This window comes from Hemitrygon akajei, chromosome 11, assembly GCF_048418815.1.
Source record: "Hemitrygon akajei chromosome 11, sHemAka1.3, whole genome shotgun sequence".
Lineage (NCBI taxonomy): Eukaryota > Metazoa > Chordata > Chondrichthyes > Myliobatiformes > Dasyatidae > Hemitrygon > Hemitrygon akajei.
In genome coordinates, this window is record NC_133134.1 from 161,283,973 (window position 1) to 161,300,426 (window position 16,454).

Genomic DNA, 16,454 nt, shown 5'->3' on the forward strand with positions numbered 1-16,454 from the left:
CAGGCATCTTCTCTCTTCCTTTCTAGTTCCTGAAGAAGGGTCTTGGCCCAAAACATTGACTGTTTAATTTTGCTCCATAGACGCTGCCCGACCTGCTGAGCTCCTCCAGCATTTAGTGTGTGTTGCTCTGCGTTTCCAGCATCTGCAGAATCTCCTGTGTTGTGAAATGGGGTTGTTGTTTTGCGATAGGAGCACCACCATGGGTATGAAAACAGACACACTTCTGGCAGTGTAAGAGGAAATTGATTGAGTCCTTCCTGAGTAAAAGCAGAAGCGTCTTTCTTGCAAGGATTGCACCATTGTGTGTGCTCTGTCCAGACCCTACGCTCACAAAACTAGTAACCTACGGCTTCTGTGCTATTGTCCTTGGAGGGGGTGGGGATCTGCTTAATCGTCTTCCTTACAGGTGGTTTCTATTCTTGAGCTTTCTGATCTGATTTCACAACCTATGGACTCGCTTTCCAGGACTCTACAACTCACATTCTCAGTATTATTTATCTATTCACTCTTGTCTGTTTGCACAGTTTGTCTTCTTTTGCACATTGGTTGTTTGTCCAAATTTTCATTGATCTGTTGTATTTCTTTGCACTACTGAATGCCTGCAAGAAAATGAATCTCAGGGCGACGTGTGCATACTCGGATAATAAATTCACTTTGAACCATGATCACCATGGTGATCTGAGCCACTGTCTGCTTTGGATGTGGCTTGTTGGCCGTTCATTAAATGACCTCGAGGATCTTGCTGCATTGAGGAGATTTGAGGCAGGTGAACTGTAGTTTGATTTTAAAGAAATGGGTTTTGAGAAGAAAGAGAGAGACTTGAGAAGGGAAGACCAGAGCTTTGGGCCCAGGCTGAAGATGCATACTCAAAATTTTAGGTACATGTTCTATTCTTCTGCCAGTAGATCTCTGAGCTAACACGAGAAAATAACATCAGCAAGTTTGCTGATGATACTAAGCTGGGTGGCAGTGTGACATGTGATGAGGATGTTAGGAGAATTCAGGGTGACTTGGATAGGCTGAGTGAGTGGGCAGATACTTGGCAGATGACGTTTAATGTGATTAAGTGTGAGGTTATCCACTTTGGGAGTAAGAACAGGAAGGCAGATTATTATCTGAACGGTGTAGAGTTAGGTAAGGGAGAAATACAAAGAGATCTAGGAGTCCTTGTTCATCAGTCACTGAAGGTGAATGAGCAAGTGCAGCAGGCAGTGAAGAAGGCTAATGGAATGTTGGCCTTTATTTCAAAGGGAATTGAGCATAAGAGCAAGGAAATCCTTTTGCATTTGTACAGGGTCCTGGTGAGACCACACCTGGAGTATTGTGTACAGTTTTGATCTCCAGGGTTAAGGAAGGACATCCTGGCTGTAGGGGAAGTGCAGCGTAGATTCACAAGGTTAATTCCTGGGATGTCCGGACTGTCGAGAGGTTAGAGAGACTGAGCTTGTACATGCTGGAATTAAGGAGATTGAGAGGGGATCTGATTGCAACATATAAGATTATTAAAGGATTGGACAAGATAGAGGCAGGAAATATGTTCCAGATGCTGGGAGAGTCCAGTACCAGAGGGCATGGTTTGAGAATAAGGGGTAGGTCATTTAGGACAGAGTTAAGGAAAAACTTCTTCTCCCAGAGAGTTGTGGGGGTCTGGAATGCACTGCCATGGAAGGTAGTGGAGGCCAATTCTCTGGATGCTTTCAAGAAGGAGCTAGATAGATATCTTATGGATAGGGGAATCAAGGGATATGGGGACAAGGCAGGAACCGGGTATTGATAGTAGATGATCAGCCATGATCTCAGAATGGCGGTGCAGGCTCGAAGGGCCGAATGGTCTACTTCTGCACCTATTGTCTATAAAATCTGCAGATGCTGGAAATCCAAAGCAACACACGCAAAATGCTGGAGGAACTCAGCAGGCCAGGCAGCATCTATGGAAATGAATAAACGGATGAGGTTTCAGGCCCAGACCTTTTTTTCAGGACTGGAAAGGAAAGGGAGAAGTAAGTGTAAGCAGGTGGGTGAGGGGAGGAAGAATTACTCAGTGATAGGTGATAAACAGGAAGGAGGGGGGTGAAGTAAAGAGCTGGGAAGTAGATTGATGAAAGAGATAAAGGTCTGGGAGAGGGGGAATCTGATAGGAGAGGACAGGAGACCATGGAAGAGGGGGAGAGGGGCACCAGAGGGAGGTGATGGGCAGGTAAGGAGATAAGGTGAGAGAGGGAAAAAGGAATGGGGAATGGTGAGGGGGTGGGGCAATTACCAGAGGTTTGAGAAATCGATGTTCATGCCATCAGGTTGGAGGCTACCCAGACAGAATATAAGATGTTGCTCCTCCAACCTGTGTGTGGCCTCATTGTGGCCATAGATGAGGTCATGGATTGACGTTTCAGAATGGGAATGGGAAGTAGAATTGAAATGGGTGGCTACCAAGAGATCCTGCTTTTTCTGGCAAAGGGGTCTCCCAGTCTATGTTGCATCTCACCAATATTTAGGAGGCCACAGCAGGAGCACTGGATACAGTAGATGATCCCAATAGGCTCCCCTGGAAGGACTGAGATCAGTGGGGAGAGACGAGCGGACAAGGGAGTAATGTAGGGAGTGATCCCTGTGGAAAGTGGGGGGGGGGGGGGAGAGGGAAAGATGCTCTTGGTGGCAGGATCCTGTTGGAGATGGCAGAAATTACGCTGAATTATGTGCTGGACATGGAGGCTAGTGAGTGGTACGTGAAGACAAGAGGAACCCTATCCTTGGTGTGGTGGCAGGAGGATGCGGTGAGGGTAGACAGGTACAAAAGAGATGCGGCTGAGGGCAGCATCAATAGTAGAGGAAAGAAACCCCTTTCTTTGAAGAGGGAGGACATCTCCTTAGTTCTGGAATGAAAAGCCTCATCCTGAGAGCAGATGCTGAGAGAACGGACTGGCATTTTCACAAGTGACAGGGTGGGAAGGTGTATAGTCCTGGAAGCTGTGAGAATCAGTGGGTTTATGAAAGATATCAGAATCAGGTTTATTATCACTGGTATGTGATGTGAAATTTGTTAACTTAGTAGCAGCAGTTCAAAGCAATACATAATCTAGCAGAAAGAGAAAAAAAAATAATAAAACATAATAAATAAACAAGTAAATACATTGAATAGATTTTTTAAAAACATGCAAAAACAATTACTGTATTTTTTTTTAAAGTGAGATAGTGTCCAAAGATTCAATGTCTATTTAGGAATCAGATGGCAGAGAGAAGAAGCTGTTCCTGAATCACTGAGTGTGTGCCTTCAGGCTTCTATACCTCCTACCTGATGGTAACAGTGAGAAAAGGGCACGCCCTGGGTGCTGGAGGTCTTTAACAATGGGCACTGCCTTTCTGAGACACTGCTCCCTAAAAATGTCCTAGGTACTTTGTAGGCTAGTACCCAAGATGGAGCTAACTAGATTTACAACCTTCTGCAGCTTCTTTCAGTCCTGTGCAGTAGTCCCTCCATACCAGACAGTGATGAAGCCTGTCAGAATGCTCTCCACGGTACAACTATAGAAGTTTTTGAGTGTATTCGTTGACGTGCCAAATCTCTTCAAACTGCTAATGAAGTATAGCTGCTGTCTTGCCTTCTTTATCAGTAGATAGACTGTCTCCAGAGATAGAGTCAGAGATCAAGAAAGGGGAGGGAGGTGTTAGAAGTGGACCAGACAAACTTGAGGATCGGGTGGAAGTTGGAGGCAAAATTGAAGTCAATGAGTTCAGTGTGGGTGCAGGAAGCGAAACAATGCAGTTGTTGACGTAAAGTAGGAAGAGTTGGGGAGCAATTAGGGTGTAGGCTTGGAACATAGATTGTTCCACGTAGCCAACAAAAAGGCAGGCATAGCTGGGACCCAAGCGAGTGCCCATGGCTACACCTATAGTTTGAAGAAAGTGTGAGGTGCTGAAGGAGAAATTATTAAGAGTGAGGGCCAGTTCTGCCAGATGGAAGAGAGCGGTGGTGGGGGGCAATTGGTCTGGTGTCCAGAAAGAAGTGGAGAGCTTTAAGGCTCTCCGGGGGGGGGGTTGGTGAAGGTGTATAGGAACTGGAATACTACTTCGCTTTTCCTCATTTGCATTATTTTATTTTCTATTGTGACTTAAAGTAATATTTTTCTTGCACTGCACTGATGCAACAAAACAACAAATTTTCAAGACACATGTCAGTGATAAACGCATACACGTAAACACATACACACATTTATACACACACACATCTCTCACTCTCTTGTACATATATAACACACATATGTTTACGTACATACACATTTACATATATGTACTTTGATAATAAATTCACTTTGAACTTTGAGGCAATGCAAAAGGACAACAGTAACAGAATGCAGAACATACTGTAGTGTTACTGTTTCAGGGGATGTGCACCGCAGGTAAACAAAGTGCTACGACGGGGTGGGTTGTGAGATAAAGAGTTCACCTTTATCGTAGAAATGGTTCCTCTGTTGCTCGGGGAATCCAGAGATAAGGTCTATCTTGAATGGCCATTTTGGACATTTCATGCATGTTGCTGTCGAAGTGTGATTCCTGACAAGCCGGTGCAACTGGGTTTTATTGGTCTGTTTGAGCGTGTTGGATAGATGTTGTGTGAGGTGAGGTAAGATTGGGGGGTAATGACGTTTAGGCTTCTGTCAGAGAAGTTACAGCTCAATACAAGCTCTTAACCTGAACTTTTAACCTACTCTAAGATCAGCCCAACCCTTCCCTCCCCCACAACTATCCAATTTCCTTTCATCCATGTGCTTATCTGTGGCTTTCTTAAACGTCCCTAATGTATCTGCCTCTTATCACGGCTCCTGGGAGCATGTTCCATGCACCTACCACTCTGAGTTTTTTAAAACCCTAGGCTAACGTGCAGAATCTTTTGTGCTTATGATTTGCTACCTCTAACACTCCCCCTAAAGATTCCTCCAGCCACCTTAAAATTATGCCCACTTGTGTTAGCCATTTCCACCCTGGTAAAAAAAAGTCTCTGGCTTCTGCACTCTATCTATGCCTCTTATCTTGTACCCCTCAATAGAGTTGCTTCTTCACTCCAAAGAGAAAACTGCTAGCCTGTGTAACCTCTCCTCACAAGGCATTCTCTCTAGTCCGGGAACCATCCTGGTAAATCTCCTCTGTATCCTCTCTAGTTCTTCTACGTCCTTTTTCTAATGAAGGGGACCAGATCTGAACACAATACTCCAAGTGTGGTCTAAACTGCCACATAACCTTGCAGCTCCTGAACTGGGTGTGACTTGGGGCCGACTCCGCCGCTGCCCGCTACTCCTGTGGCATCTCTCCACTGTTCTCTTCCTCTCCAGGGGAGGGAGCCAGTTCCTGGATGGTGACATGTCTGCCCGGTACCAGGCTCTGGTGAAGGAATTAGCTGAGCTGGATGACAGCGATCGCAAGCTGGAGGAGCTGATCCAGAGCTGCACTCTACAGCTGAAGCTACTGACCGAGGATACGGAGAGCCAGAGATATCCTTCCCCTAGACCGGTGCCAGAGCTTCATTAGCTGCAAATATCATGTGCTCTGTGCTGCTGTCAGCACACCCAGTAATTTGGGTTTATCACTGATCTAACCCCAATGTCGGTGCTCCACATGTTGGGTTGAGACTCCAACGAAAGCAGATCCAAGAGTAGTCCTTGCGACTTCTTGTTGTAACACAGATCTTTGGATATAGTTTTATTTACTTGCAGGAGGTGGGCATTGCTGGTTCTGCCAGTATTTACTGCCTATCCCTACCTATTTGTCCCCAGTCTAAGGAGCCATTTGCAACCCAACCGTTTCGAGAGATGTGGAGTCACGTATCATCTGCAGGAAGGGCATTTCTGAACCAAATAAGTTTTTGGTCACATCCTGGATATCATGACTACCCTTTCTTTTAATAGATTTATTTAATTGCTCGCGTCAAAATTGACTAGCTGTTGCATTGGGGTTTGAGTTCGTCTCATTGGACTACTGGCCCTGAGCTCTGTTGTCTAGTCCTAATTTATTTATTTAGAGCTGGGGTTCCCAACCTGGGCTCCACGGACCGCTTGCTTAATGGACTAACCATGAAAATGAGCTGAGCTGCCCAGCAACCCACCTTTTTAACCCCAGCCTAATCACAGGAGAATTCACAATGACCAATTGACCTACTAACCGTTATGTCTTTGGACTGTGGGAGGAAACCGGAACACCTGGAGGAAACCCACGCAGTTTACAGAGGGAACATACGAACTCCTTACAGACTGTGCCAGAATTGAACTCTAAACTCCAGAATGCCTCGAGCCGTAGTAGCATCATGCTCACCGCTACGCTACCTGCAGTCTAACCTCTGTAGTCTTGTACCGCTGGGTGTAATTACATCGTAGTGTTGATTGTGTGGTCTTGTGCAGGGTAATATATTTCATCAGTTTAGTTGTCCATAGGACTTTTGATGGTGTTAGCCATTTCTAATATCCTCATGAACTGATTGGCCTGCCGGCTTTTTCAGAGCTGAGTTAAGCTTTAGCCATCATGAGGGTTGGTCAGGGCAATGATGTATTCCCATCCCTAGATGCCATTGGTCTGTAATACGTGTACGTGATTGGATGAAATGCAGGAGGTCTGATTTAACATGGTGGCATGAGAATTCAAGCTGCAGGTAGGAATAGACAGAGCAGGATATAGATCGGTTGGAGATTTTAGCAGAGGAATGCCAGATGGAGTTTAATCCAGACAAGTTTGAGGTAGTGCATTTTACCAGTTCAAATCTAAGGAATGCAAGGATCCTTAAGCGCACTGACGTACGGAGGAATATTAAGGTGAGATTCTACAGCGACACGAGTGGAATGCTTGCCTTCATTGGCCAGGCATTGAGTATAAAGGTCGGGGTGTCACGATACAGCTGAATAATACTTTAGTTAGGTCACATTTCTAGTTGATGCAATACAGGAAGGATGTGGATGATTTGGAGACAGTGCAGCAGAGTTTCACCAGGTAGTGCCCGGATTTGTTGTTGAACGAAGTCATCGGAGAGTCTCAGCTGGTTGATATAAAGTCATTAAAGTCTTTATTTGGGGAACAAACACGAGCTGACAGCCTCTGGAGTCACTCCTCGATCCAACATTAGAGCACATTTTTATATGTTGACGATCAAAGGTTTCTGTCATTACAATGCCCTCACAAAGCTTCTTTCGACTTGCATGTAGTTTTTAAATGACTGGATCTTCCCACCAATGTACCCAAAATGAGCGTTAGCTTCTGTGGTCTAAGAATCATTTTTGTGTGGAGGGGTGTTGATTACATTCATGCATATGCAGATATCGCAGTCATTTGGGTGTCTCCTGGTCTATAGTTTACTCTCAGTGCTGATGGCTGAGTCCTGTTGATGCAATGGGATGTTGATTGGTTTCATGAACTTGCAGACATCTCAGTCAGTTGGGTGTTTCCTGGTCTTCAGCTGCATTTTGAATTAATCCACTATCCACACTCAGGTCTGAAGGCTGGTTGCTGTTGTTAAGTCGGATTTGGATGCTGTTGGATTGTTTTCAGTGGAATGTTGGAGGGCTGAAGTTTATAGAGTTATGAGAGGCCTAGGTAAGGCAGGCAATCAGTCTTTTTCATCAGAGTGGAAATACTAAGTACTAGAATGTGAGAGAGGGCAAGTTTGAAGGAGATCTGTAAGGCAGATGTTCTTTCCGCAGTGCTGGTAGGTGCCTGGAATGCACTGATTATCCTGGAAATGGTAAAAAAGGATATGATAGTACTGATAAAGAAAGGTTTAGATAGACATGGAATAGAGGAACACGTACCTTGTGAGGGCAGAGGAGATTAGTTTAGACGCAGCTGTGGCCAGCGTGGACATGCTTGGCCAAAAGCCCTGTCCCTGTGCTATCCTGTTATACTGTATATTTAATGAGGGTTTTTCAGCAGCCCAGTAGTTTGTGACAGCCATTACTGATATCACCTTTTTAATTTAAATTTAATTTCATTATTTGAATTAAGGAATACCAGCTGCTCTGATGGAATTTGGGCACGCATCTCTGATGTCACCCGCCTGGTTCTTGCAGTCTGAAAATGTTCCTTAACCTTTGTTTATTGCACGTTTGCTTATGTAACCTGCCAAGACTTGCGCAGCATTGAGGACTTGTCTGAGGAGATGGTGATGGTGATTAAAGCTCCTGCCGACACGAAGCTGCAAGTGACTGATCCCAGTGAGGTAAGGCCTGGTGACGGTGCGCACGGAGCTGAACTTGACACAGAGCCAAGTTCCTCCTCACAGAGGCGGCCGGCTCTCTGACGTGGTTAAGCTAACTCCAGATATCCTGGGGAAAAGTCCTGCAAGCATTGGTTTTGTTGAAATGGTTTAATTTAACCATTGCCAATTTAAAAACAAATATTGGTGGTGTTGGAAGGAAAAGGGGGGGTCAGGAATCAAGCAATTAAGGAAAGAGATCCCTCCTCCCTCCATTCTCCATAGGGATCACTTTCTATGTGACTCGTCATTTCCCTCAGATCTTACTCATGGTATTCATCCCTACAAGTGTGACAAGTGCAACACCTGCCCCTACACCTCCTCCCTCTCCACCATTTAGGGCCACAAACAGTCTTTTATCTACCTGCTCCTGGACCATAGTCCCTCCATGTCCCTCTTGTCCGTGTGCTTATCCAAATTGCTCTTAAAAGTTACAATTGAACCTGCATCTACCAGTTCCACTGGCAGCTCGTTCCACACTCAAAGTTCAAAGTAAGTTTATTATCAAAGTAAATATATGTCACCGTATACAACCCTGAGATTCATTTTCCCATGAGTATACTCAATAAATCCATAATAGAATAATAATGATAATAGAATCAATGAAAGACTGCACATTCAACCAGTGTGCAAAAGACAATGAACTGTGCAGATACAAAAATAAAGAAATAATAATAAAAATTAAAATTAAATAAGCAGGCAAGCCAGCAATGAACATTGAAAACATGAGATGAAGAGTCTTTGAAAGTAAGTGTATTAGTTGTGGGAAGATCTCAACAATGGGGCAAGTGAAGTTATCCCCTGTGGTTCAGGAGACTGATGGTCCAGGGTAATAACTGTTCCTGAACCTGATGGCAGCAGCAAGAAGAGAGCGTGACCTGGATGGTGGGGGTCCCTGATAAGGGATGCTGCTTTCCCGCAACAATGCTTCCTGCAGATGTGCTCAGTGGAGGGCACCATCCTTTGAGTGAAGACCCCACTCCTGATCTCCTTAGCTATTTCACCTTTCATTCTAAACCTATGAATTCTAGTTCATTCTCACCCAATTTCAGGGAAAAAGGCCTGCATGCATTTACTCAAACTTTTGTATACTGATCCTATATTATGACCTGATGAAGGGACGGCCTGAAATTTCAACTGTTCATTTTGCTCCATAGAAGCTGCCTGACCTGCTCAGTTCCTCCAGCCTTTGATGCCCTGGCTAATCAAGAACCTATCTATGTCTACCTTAAATACACCCAATGACTTGGCCTCCACAGCCGTTCATGGTAACAGATTCCACAGATTTACCACCCTCTGACTAAAGTAATTCCTCCACATCTCTGTTTCTTCAATCCTGAAGTCTTGTCCTAGGGTCCCTTACCATGGGAAATAACTTTGTCATTTCTAAATCTATTCAGACCTTTTAACGTTCAGAATGTTTCTACGAGATCACCCCTCATTCTCCTGAACACCAGGGAATACAGCCCAAGAGCTGCCAGATGTTCCTCATATGGTAACTCTTTCATTCCTGGAATCATTCTCGTGAATCTTTTCTGAACCCTCTCCAATGTCAGTATATCCTTTCTAAAATAAGGAGCCTAAAACTGCACATAATACTCCAAGTGTGGTCTCATGAGAGCCTTATAGAGCCTCAACATCAGATCCCTGCTCTTATATTCTATACCTCTAGAAATGAATGCCAACATTGCATTCACCTTCATCACAACTGATTCAACCTGCAGGTTCACCTTTAGCGTATCCTGCACAAGGACTCTCAAGTCCCTTTGCATCTCTGCATTTTGAATTCTCTCCCCATCTAAATAATAGTCTGCCCATTTATTTCTTCCACCAAAGTGCATGACCATACACTTTCCAACATTGTATTTCATTTGCCACTTTTTTGCCCATTCCCCTGAACTATCTAAGTCTCTCTGCAGGCTCTCTGTTTCCTTAACACTACTTGCTCCTCCACTCATCTTAGTATAATCAGCAAGTTTAGCCACAAATCCATTAATAGTAGTCCAAGTCACTGACATACATCATAAAAAGCAGCGGTCCCAACACCGACCCCTGAGGAACTCCACTGGTAACTGGCAGCCAGCCAGAATAGGATCCCTTTATTCCCACTCTCCGTTTTCTGCCGATCAGCCAATGCTCCACCCATGCTAGTAACTTCCCTATAATTCCATGGGCTCTTATCTTGCTAAGCAGCCTCATGTGTGGCACCTTGTCAAAGGCCTTCTGAAAATCCAAGTACACCACATCTACTGTATCTCCTTTGTCTGCCCTGCTTGTAATTTCCTCAAAAAATTGCAGTAGGTTTGTCAGACAGGATTTTCCTTTCAGGAAACCATGCTGGTTTTGGCCTATCTTGTCATGTGCCTCCAGGTATTCCTTAATCTCATCCTTAACAATCAATTCAAACAACTTCCCAACCACTGATGTTAGGCTAACAGGTCTATAGTTTCCTTTCTGCTGCCTCCCACCCTTCTTAAATAGCGGAGTAACATTTGCAACTTTCCAGTCATCTGGTACAATGCCAGAATCTATCGATTCTTGATACATCATCATTAATGCCTCCACAATCTCTCTAACTACTTCCTTCAGAACCTGAGGGTTCATTCCATCAGGTCCAGGAGATTTATCCACCCTCAGACCATTAAGCTTCCTGAGCACCTTCTCAGTCGTAATTTTCATTGCACAAATTTCACTTCCCTGACACTCTTGAATGTCCGGTATACTGCAGGTATCTTCCACTGTGAAGACTGATGCAAAATACACATTCATTTCCTCTGCCATCTTTGCATCTCTCATTACATTATCTCCAGCGTCATTTTGTATTGGTCCTATATCTAGCCTCGACTCTCTTTTACCCTTTATATACTTAAAAAAGCGCTTAGTATCTTCTTTGATATTACTCGCCAGCTTCCTCTCATAATTCATCTTTTCCTTCTGAATGACCTTAGCTTCCTTCTGCAAGTTCTATCTTCCCACGAACTTTGGCTTCCTTGTACGCCCTCTCTTCTGCTTTTACTTTGGCTCTGACTTCACTCGTCGGCCACGGTAGTGTCTTCCTTCCCTTTGAAAATTTCTTCTTATTTGGAATGTACTTGTCTTGCGCTTCCCTCATTTTTCGCAGAAACTCCAGCCGTTGCTGCTCTGCTGTCCTTCCTGCAAATGTCCCTTTCCAGTCAACTTCAGCCAGTTCCGCTCTCATGCCATTGTAATTTCCTTTATTCCACTGAAATACCGACACATTAGGTTTTATTTTTCCTCTCAAATTTCAGTGTGGATGTGATCATATTATGATCACTGTTCCCCAAGGGTTCCTTAACCCTAAGCTCTCTTATCACCTCCGGATCATTGCACAACATCCAATCCAGCACAGCCAATCCCCTAGTAGGCTGAACAACAAGCTGTTCTAAAAAGCCATCCCTTAGACATTCTATAAATTCTCTCTCTCGAGGTCCAGTACTGACCTGGTTTTCCCAATCCACTTTCATGTTAAATTCCCCAATGATTATCATGACATTGCCCTTCTGACACGCCTTTTCTGTCTCCTGCTGTAATTTGTAATCCACATCCCGACTGCTGTTTGAAGGCCCGTGTACAACTGCCATTAGGGTCCTTTTACCCTTGCCATTTCTTAACTCAACCCATAGAGACTCTACACCTTCCTTTGAGTTGCGTGTGTTTCTTCAGGCTCCTGTACCTCCTCCATGATGTAGTAGCAACAGATTGCAGAACATTGGTGTTGGGTGAGAGCAGAACCAGGGGTCATAGGTTGAGGGTGAAAGGTGAACTGTTTAAGGGGAACTACTTCACTCAGAGGGTGGTGAGAGTGTGCAACAAGCTGCCAGCGGAGGTGGAGGATGCAAGTTCAATTGGAATCTTTATGAGAAGTTTGTGGGGTGGCCCGGGTAGCGTTGTGGTTAACACAATGCTTTACAGTACTAGTGACCCGGGAGTTTGTATGCTCTTCCTGTGACTGTGTGTATTTCCTTGGGCGCTCCAGCTTCCTCCCACAGCCCAAAGCCGTACCGGTTGTTAGGTTGATTGGTCATTGCAAATTGTCCAGTGATTAGGCTAGGGTTAAATCAGGGGATTGCTGGGCGGCATGTCTTGAAGGGCCAGAAGGGCTGTTCTGTGCTGTATCTCAACCAGTAAATAAATGAATGAATGAATAAATAAATAATTGTTTTGCATGGGTATATGGATGGATGGGGGTTGGGGTCCAGGTGTGGGTCAATGGGACTAGGCTGAATAACAGTTCAGCACCATCTAGAAGGGCTGAAGGGCCTATTTCTATGCTGTATTGCTCTATGACTGTGCGTAACCTTGTGGGTGTGCCTTCATCTGTAGGCACTGCAGATTTCATTGCAAAGCAGCAAGGGCCCAGTGGATGTGTTCCTCTGTCCTGAGAGCAGCTCGGGCTCCTGTAGTCCCGTGAAGTCACTCGGCAGCCCTGTGAAAGTCAGCCCCATCAAGACGGGCAGCTTCTGCAAGCTCACCCACCAGGAAACACCAGGAAGCACTTCCCAGGGCACGACCCTCTTGCCACCTTCCTGTCAAGACCAAGGTTTGTGCACTTTTCTGCTCTTCAATCACTTTGTTCTTTATAGAAGGAAGCTTCCATGTGTTACTGAGGGAGTGCTGCACTCCAGAGATGTTGTCCTTCAAAAGAAGCACTTAGGTATTTCATCTGACCCCTCACAAATATTTGGCAATATTTTGATACAAAGATAGGTAGAGGGGCAGGTAGTTTTGAGGAAACAGAGGATGCAGAGGGAATTGGACAGATGAGGAAAACGGGCAAATACTTGGCAGATGTGAAGTGTATGGTCATGCACTTTTGGTAGAAGAAACTGAAGTGTAGACTATTTTCTAGATGGAGAGAAAATTCAAGAATCTGAGGCGCAAAGGGACTTGGGAGTCCTTGTGCAGGATTCCCTAAAGATTAATTTGCTGGTTGAGTCGGTGGTGAGGAAAGCAAATGCGATGTTAGCATTTATTTCGAGAGGACTAGCAAGGATGTGATGTTGAGGCTTTATAAGGCACAGGTGAGGCCTCACTTGAAGTACTGTGAGCAGATTTTAGGCCCTTTATCTAAGATAGGATGTGCTGCCATTGGAGGGGGGTGTTCAGAGGAGGTTCTGGGAATGAAAGGGTTAACATCTGAGAACTGTTTGATGGCTCTGGGCCTGTACTCACCGGAATTCAGAAGAATGGGTGGGGGGGGGGGGGGGATCTCACTGAAACCCTATTGAAGTCAGAAGGATTTAGATAGAGTGGATGTGGAGAGGATGTTTCCTATGGTAGGGGAGTCTAGGGCAAAAAGGTGGTGAATCTATGGAATTTGTTGCCACAGGCAGCTGTGGAGGCCACGTCATTGGGTATATTTAAGACAGTGTTTAATAGATTCTTGATTGGTCAGGGCATGAAGGGATATGGGGAGAAGGCAGGAGACTGGGGCTGAGAGGGAAAATAGATCAGCCATCATGAAATGGTGGAGCAGACCCGATGGGCCAAATGGCCTCATTTTGCTCCGATATCTTATGGTCTAAATGTTTTAATTTTCAAGGTCAAAGTTTATCCTAATGTACCAGTGTAGTGAAAAACTTACTTTCAAACAGCATCACAGGCACATTACTGCATTCACGAGGAAAACATAAATTGTACAAAATTTCGGGCTGCACCGTAGCGTAGCGGTAGCAGAACACTTCATAGTGTGCCAACTACGCAGGGTCAAATCCCGCAGCTGTCGCTGAGTTTGTGACCGTGTGAGTTTCCTCCCACATTCTAAAGAGGTTAGTAGGTTAGTTGGTTACAGGGGTGTAATTGGTCAGCCCAGGCTCATTTGGGCTGGGCCTGTTGCCTGAGAGAAAAGCAATTAGCACAAAAATTGTTCATTTTAGTGCCAAGTCTTCATACAGTTGCTGTACTAAGGGAGTGATTAAAGTTATGCAGGTTAGTTCATTAACTGAAGGGTTGAATGGAAGTAACTATTCCTGAACCTGCTACTGTAGGACTTCAGGCACTCCTGCAGACCTCCTTTGCGGTCCCTAAGACTATGAAAGAAATGCCTGCCTTTTATTTGTAAGAATGCCTTGTTTGACAATTGCAAGTTATGCAAATCTTCATTTCACTGATGGGTCCCTGCAGTGCAAAAGTTTAGACTAACCTTCACCCCAGGTACTGACTCAGAGGTGTCTTTATTTCCGTTTTTCCTGATTAGTTTGCATTTCAGTTTAGTTGTAACCATGCAGTGTTGTGTCTTTTCTTTTGGTTTAACCTGATTTCCCTTTTGGTTGTTGGGGGAGGTCTGACTGCACTGACGCCCAATGTTGTGTCTTCACAGAGACGCACCTTGACACTTCGCCTCCGTCATTGGTGGACATTAACCTCTCACCTTTGACCTCCGCTGCCTCCCTCCTGCAGCAGCCTGAAGACATCCTTCCCTCCATCCCGTTTGACGACACGTTCATCAACCTCTCTCCCCCGCTGCTTCAGGACTACCACTTCGGGTTGGACGAGGGCGAGGGTATCAGCGAGTTGTTTGACTGCAACTTCGACACTTTGCAAACTTTGGAGTTCTGAGTGAGAGGCTGTGGGTTTGCTGAGGTCCGGTTCTGTGTTGCCCCTGTGCTTGGAGTGTTTGCCACTGCCTCCCCTCCTCCCCCACCGTTCTCCTCCCTCACCCCCTCACTGCCTCTGACTCAGTCGATCCAGGCTGCAGGTAGATTTCTCGAGGATGACCATATCTTGTTCAGGTTCCTGTGGAGGCATTTGGAGACGTGGGCGATTATTCCAGCTGGTGTTCAGACGTCCCCTGCGTACAAGGGAGGCGATTCCCTATTGCTTCCCCCGTCTGTGGGGAATATTTTGTGCACTTGTGTCCTGCTTTCCTCTCCCTTCCACAGTGCTTCGGCCCCAACCCCACACAGATTGACGCAGCACTGCCGCCGAAGCATCTTCAGTCCACAGCAGGAGTATCTCGTGCTCTGGCTGTGTCACGGTAAGCATGGACCCCCGACGGGCAAGCACTTTCTCTGCCTCCCAGCAATCTTTGTTGCTTTGCACTTAGCGGGTTGGTTCGATTTTTGACAGCTGGAAACCTCGCTCTCTCCAACACTGGCGTGGAAGGGAGGTGGGAGTGGCGGGTGGGCGTGGGGAGGGCGACGGGTTTTGGCACCACCCACCCTGTGGGGACAGGTTCGGTCCCCGCTCCGTACCACTGGCGTCAGTCGTGTGAGGTGTGAGAGTTGCAGAGTACGGGCTTGCCGGGGGGTGTGATGGGAGGTAGATTCAGAGCTGCTGAGTTCAATGACTGCCCGTACCACTTCAACCCCAGATCTCCCCCTCACGCCCCTCTTCATACTGACAGTCCCTGCACTTAAACCCCAGATCTCCCCCTCACACCTCTTTCCATACTGACAGCCCGTGTACAATTTCAACCCCAGATCTCCCCCTCACACCCCTCTCCATACTGACAGTCCCTGCACTTAAACCCCAGATCTCCCCCTCACACCTCTTTCCATACTGACAGCCTGTGTACAATTTCAACCCCAGATCTCCCCCTCACACCCCTCTCCATACTGACAGTCCCTGCACTTAAACCCCAGATCTCCCCCTCACACCTCTTTCCATACTGACAGCCTGTGTACAATTTCAACCCCAGATCTCCCCCTCACACCCCTCTCCATACTGACTGCCCCTACCCTTTCAACCCCAGATCTCCCTTTGACACTTCGCAGACTTTGAAGTTCTGAGTGAGGGGCTGTGAGTCTGCTGAAATCCGGTTCTGTGTCGCCCTGCTGTGATTCCTATCCCTGTTTCTACATCACTCACCTCCCCTCCAACCTGCCTGTCTACCACACGACTGCTCCTAGTTCTGACTCCCTTGGTGGTGGATTAGCCCCCCCCCCTACTCTTCCCACCTCCCCCAAGACTAACAGTGCTGAGGGGCAGTGTGACCATTTGCTTTGCAGCCTGTGGTGGGGGTGTTTAGATTGTGTGGGGCTGACTTGGAGGTCAGGGTGGAGGGGTCAAGCTTTCTGGCAAGTGGGGCTGATTTGGGTTGCAGTGATATTTCAGCCCAGAAGCTGGGCCGACAAATCAGCCCATCAGGGCCACACGAGTTTCAGAGTTTCAGCTTGTGGCAGAGAAATCTATCCGCGTTCCTGAAGAACAGTGACCCCTTGATGTATTTCAGTGGAGGGATCTGACTGGTCCTGAATCCTCTTGG

General features: G+C 46.1%; 1 protein-coding gene across 1 annotated transcript in view; it reads left to right on the top strand.

The window, feature by feature from the left end:
* Positions 1-15,634, top strand: part of e2f1 (E2F transcription factor 1) — a 61,020-nt gene extending 45,386 nt beyond the window's left edge. Inside the window, exons 4-7 of the mRNA XM_073059986.1 lie at positions 5,325-5,483; positions 8,077-8,191; positions 12,572-12,788; positions 14,568-15,634. Of these exons, the coding sequence (XP_072916087.1) occupies positions 5,325-5,483; positions 8,077-8,191; positions 12,572-12,788; positions 14,568-14,806 (730 nt within the window). The 3' untranslated portion in view covers positions 14,807-15,634. The remainder of the gene's footprint in view (positions 1-5,324; positions 5,484-8,076; positions 8,192-12,571; positions 12,789-14,567) is intronic.
* The last annotated feature ends 820 nt before the right edge of the window (positions 15,635-16,454 follow it).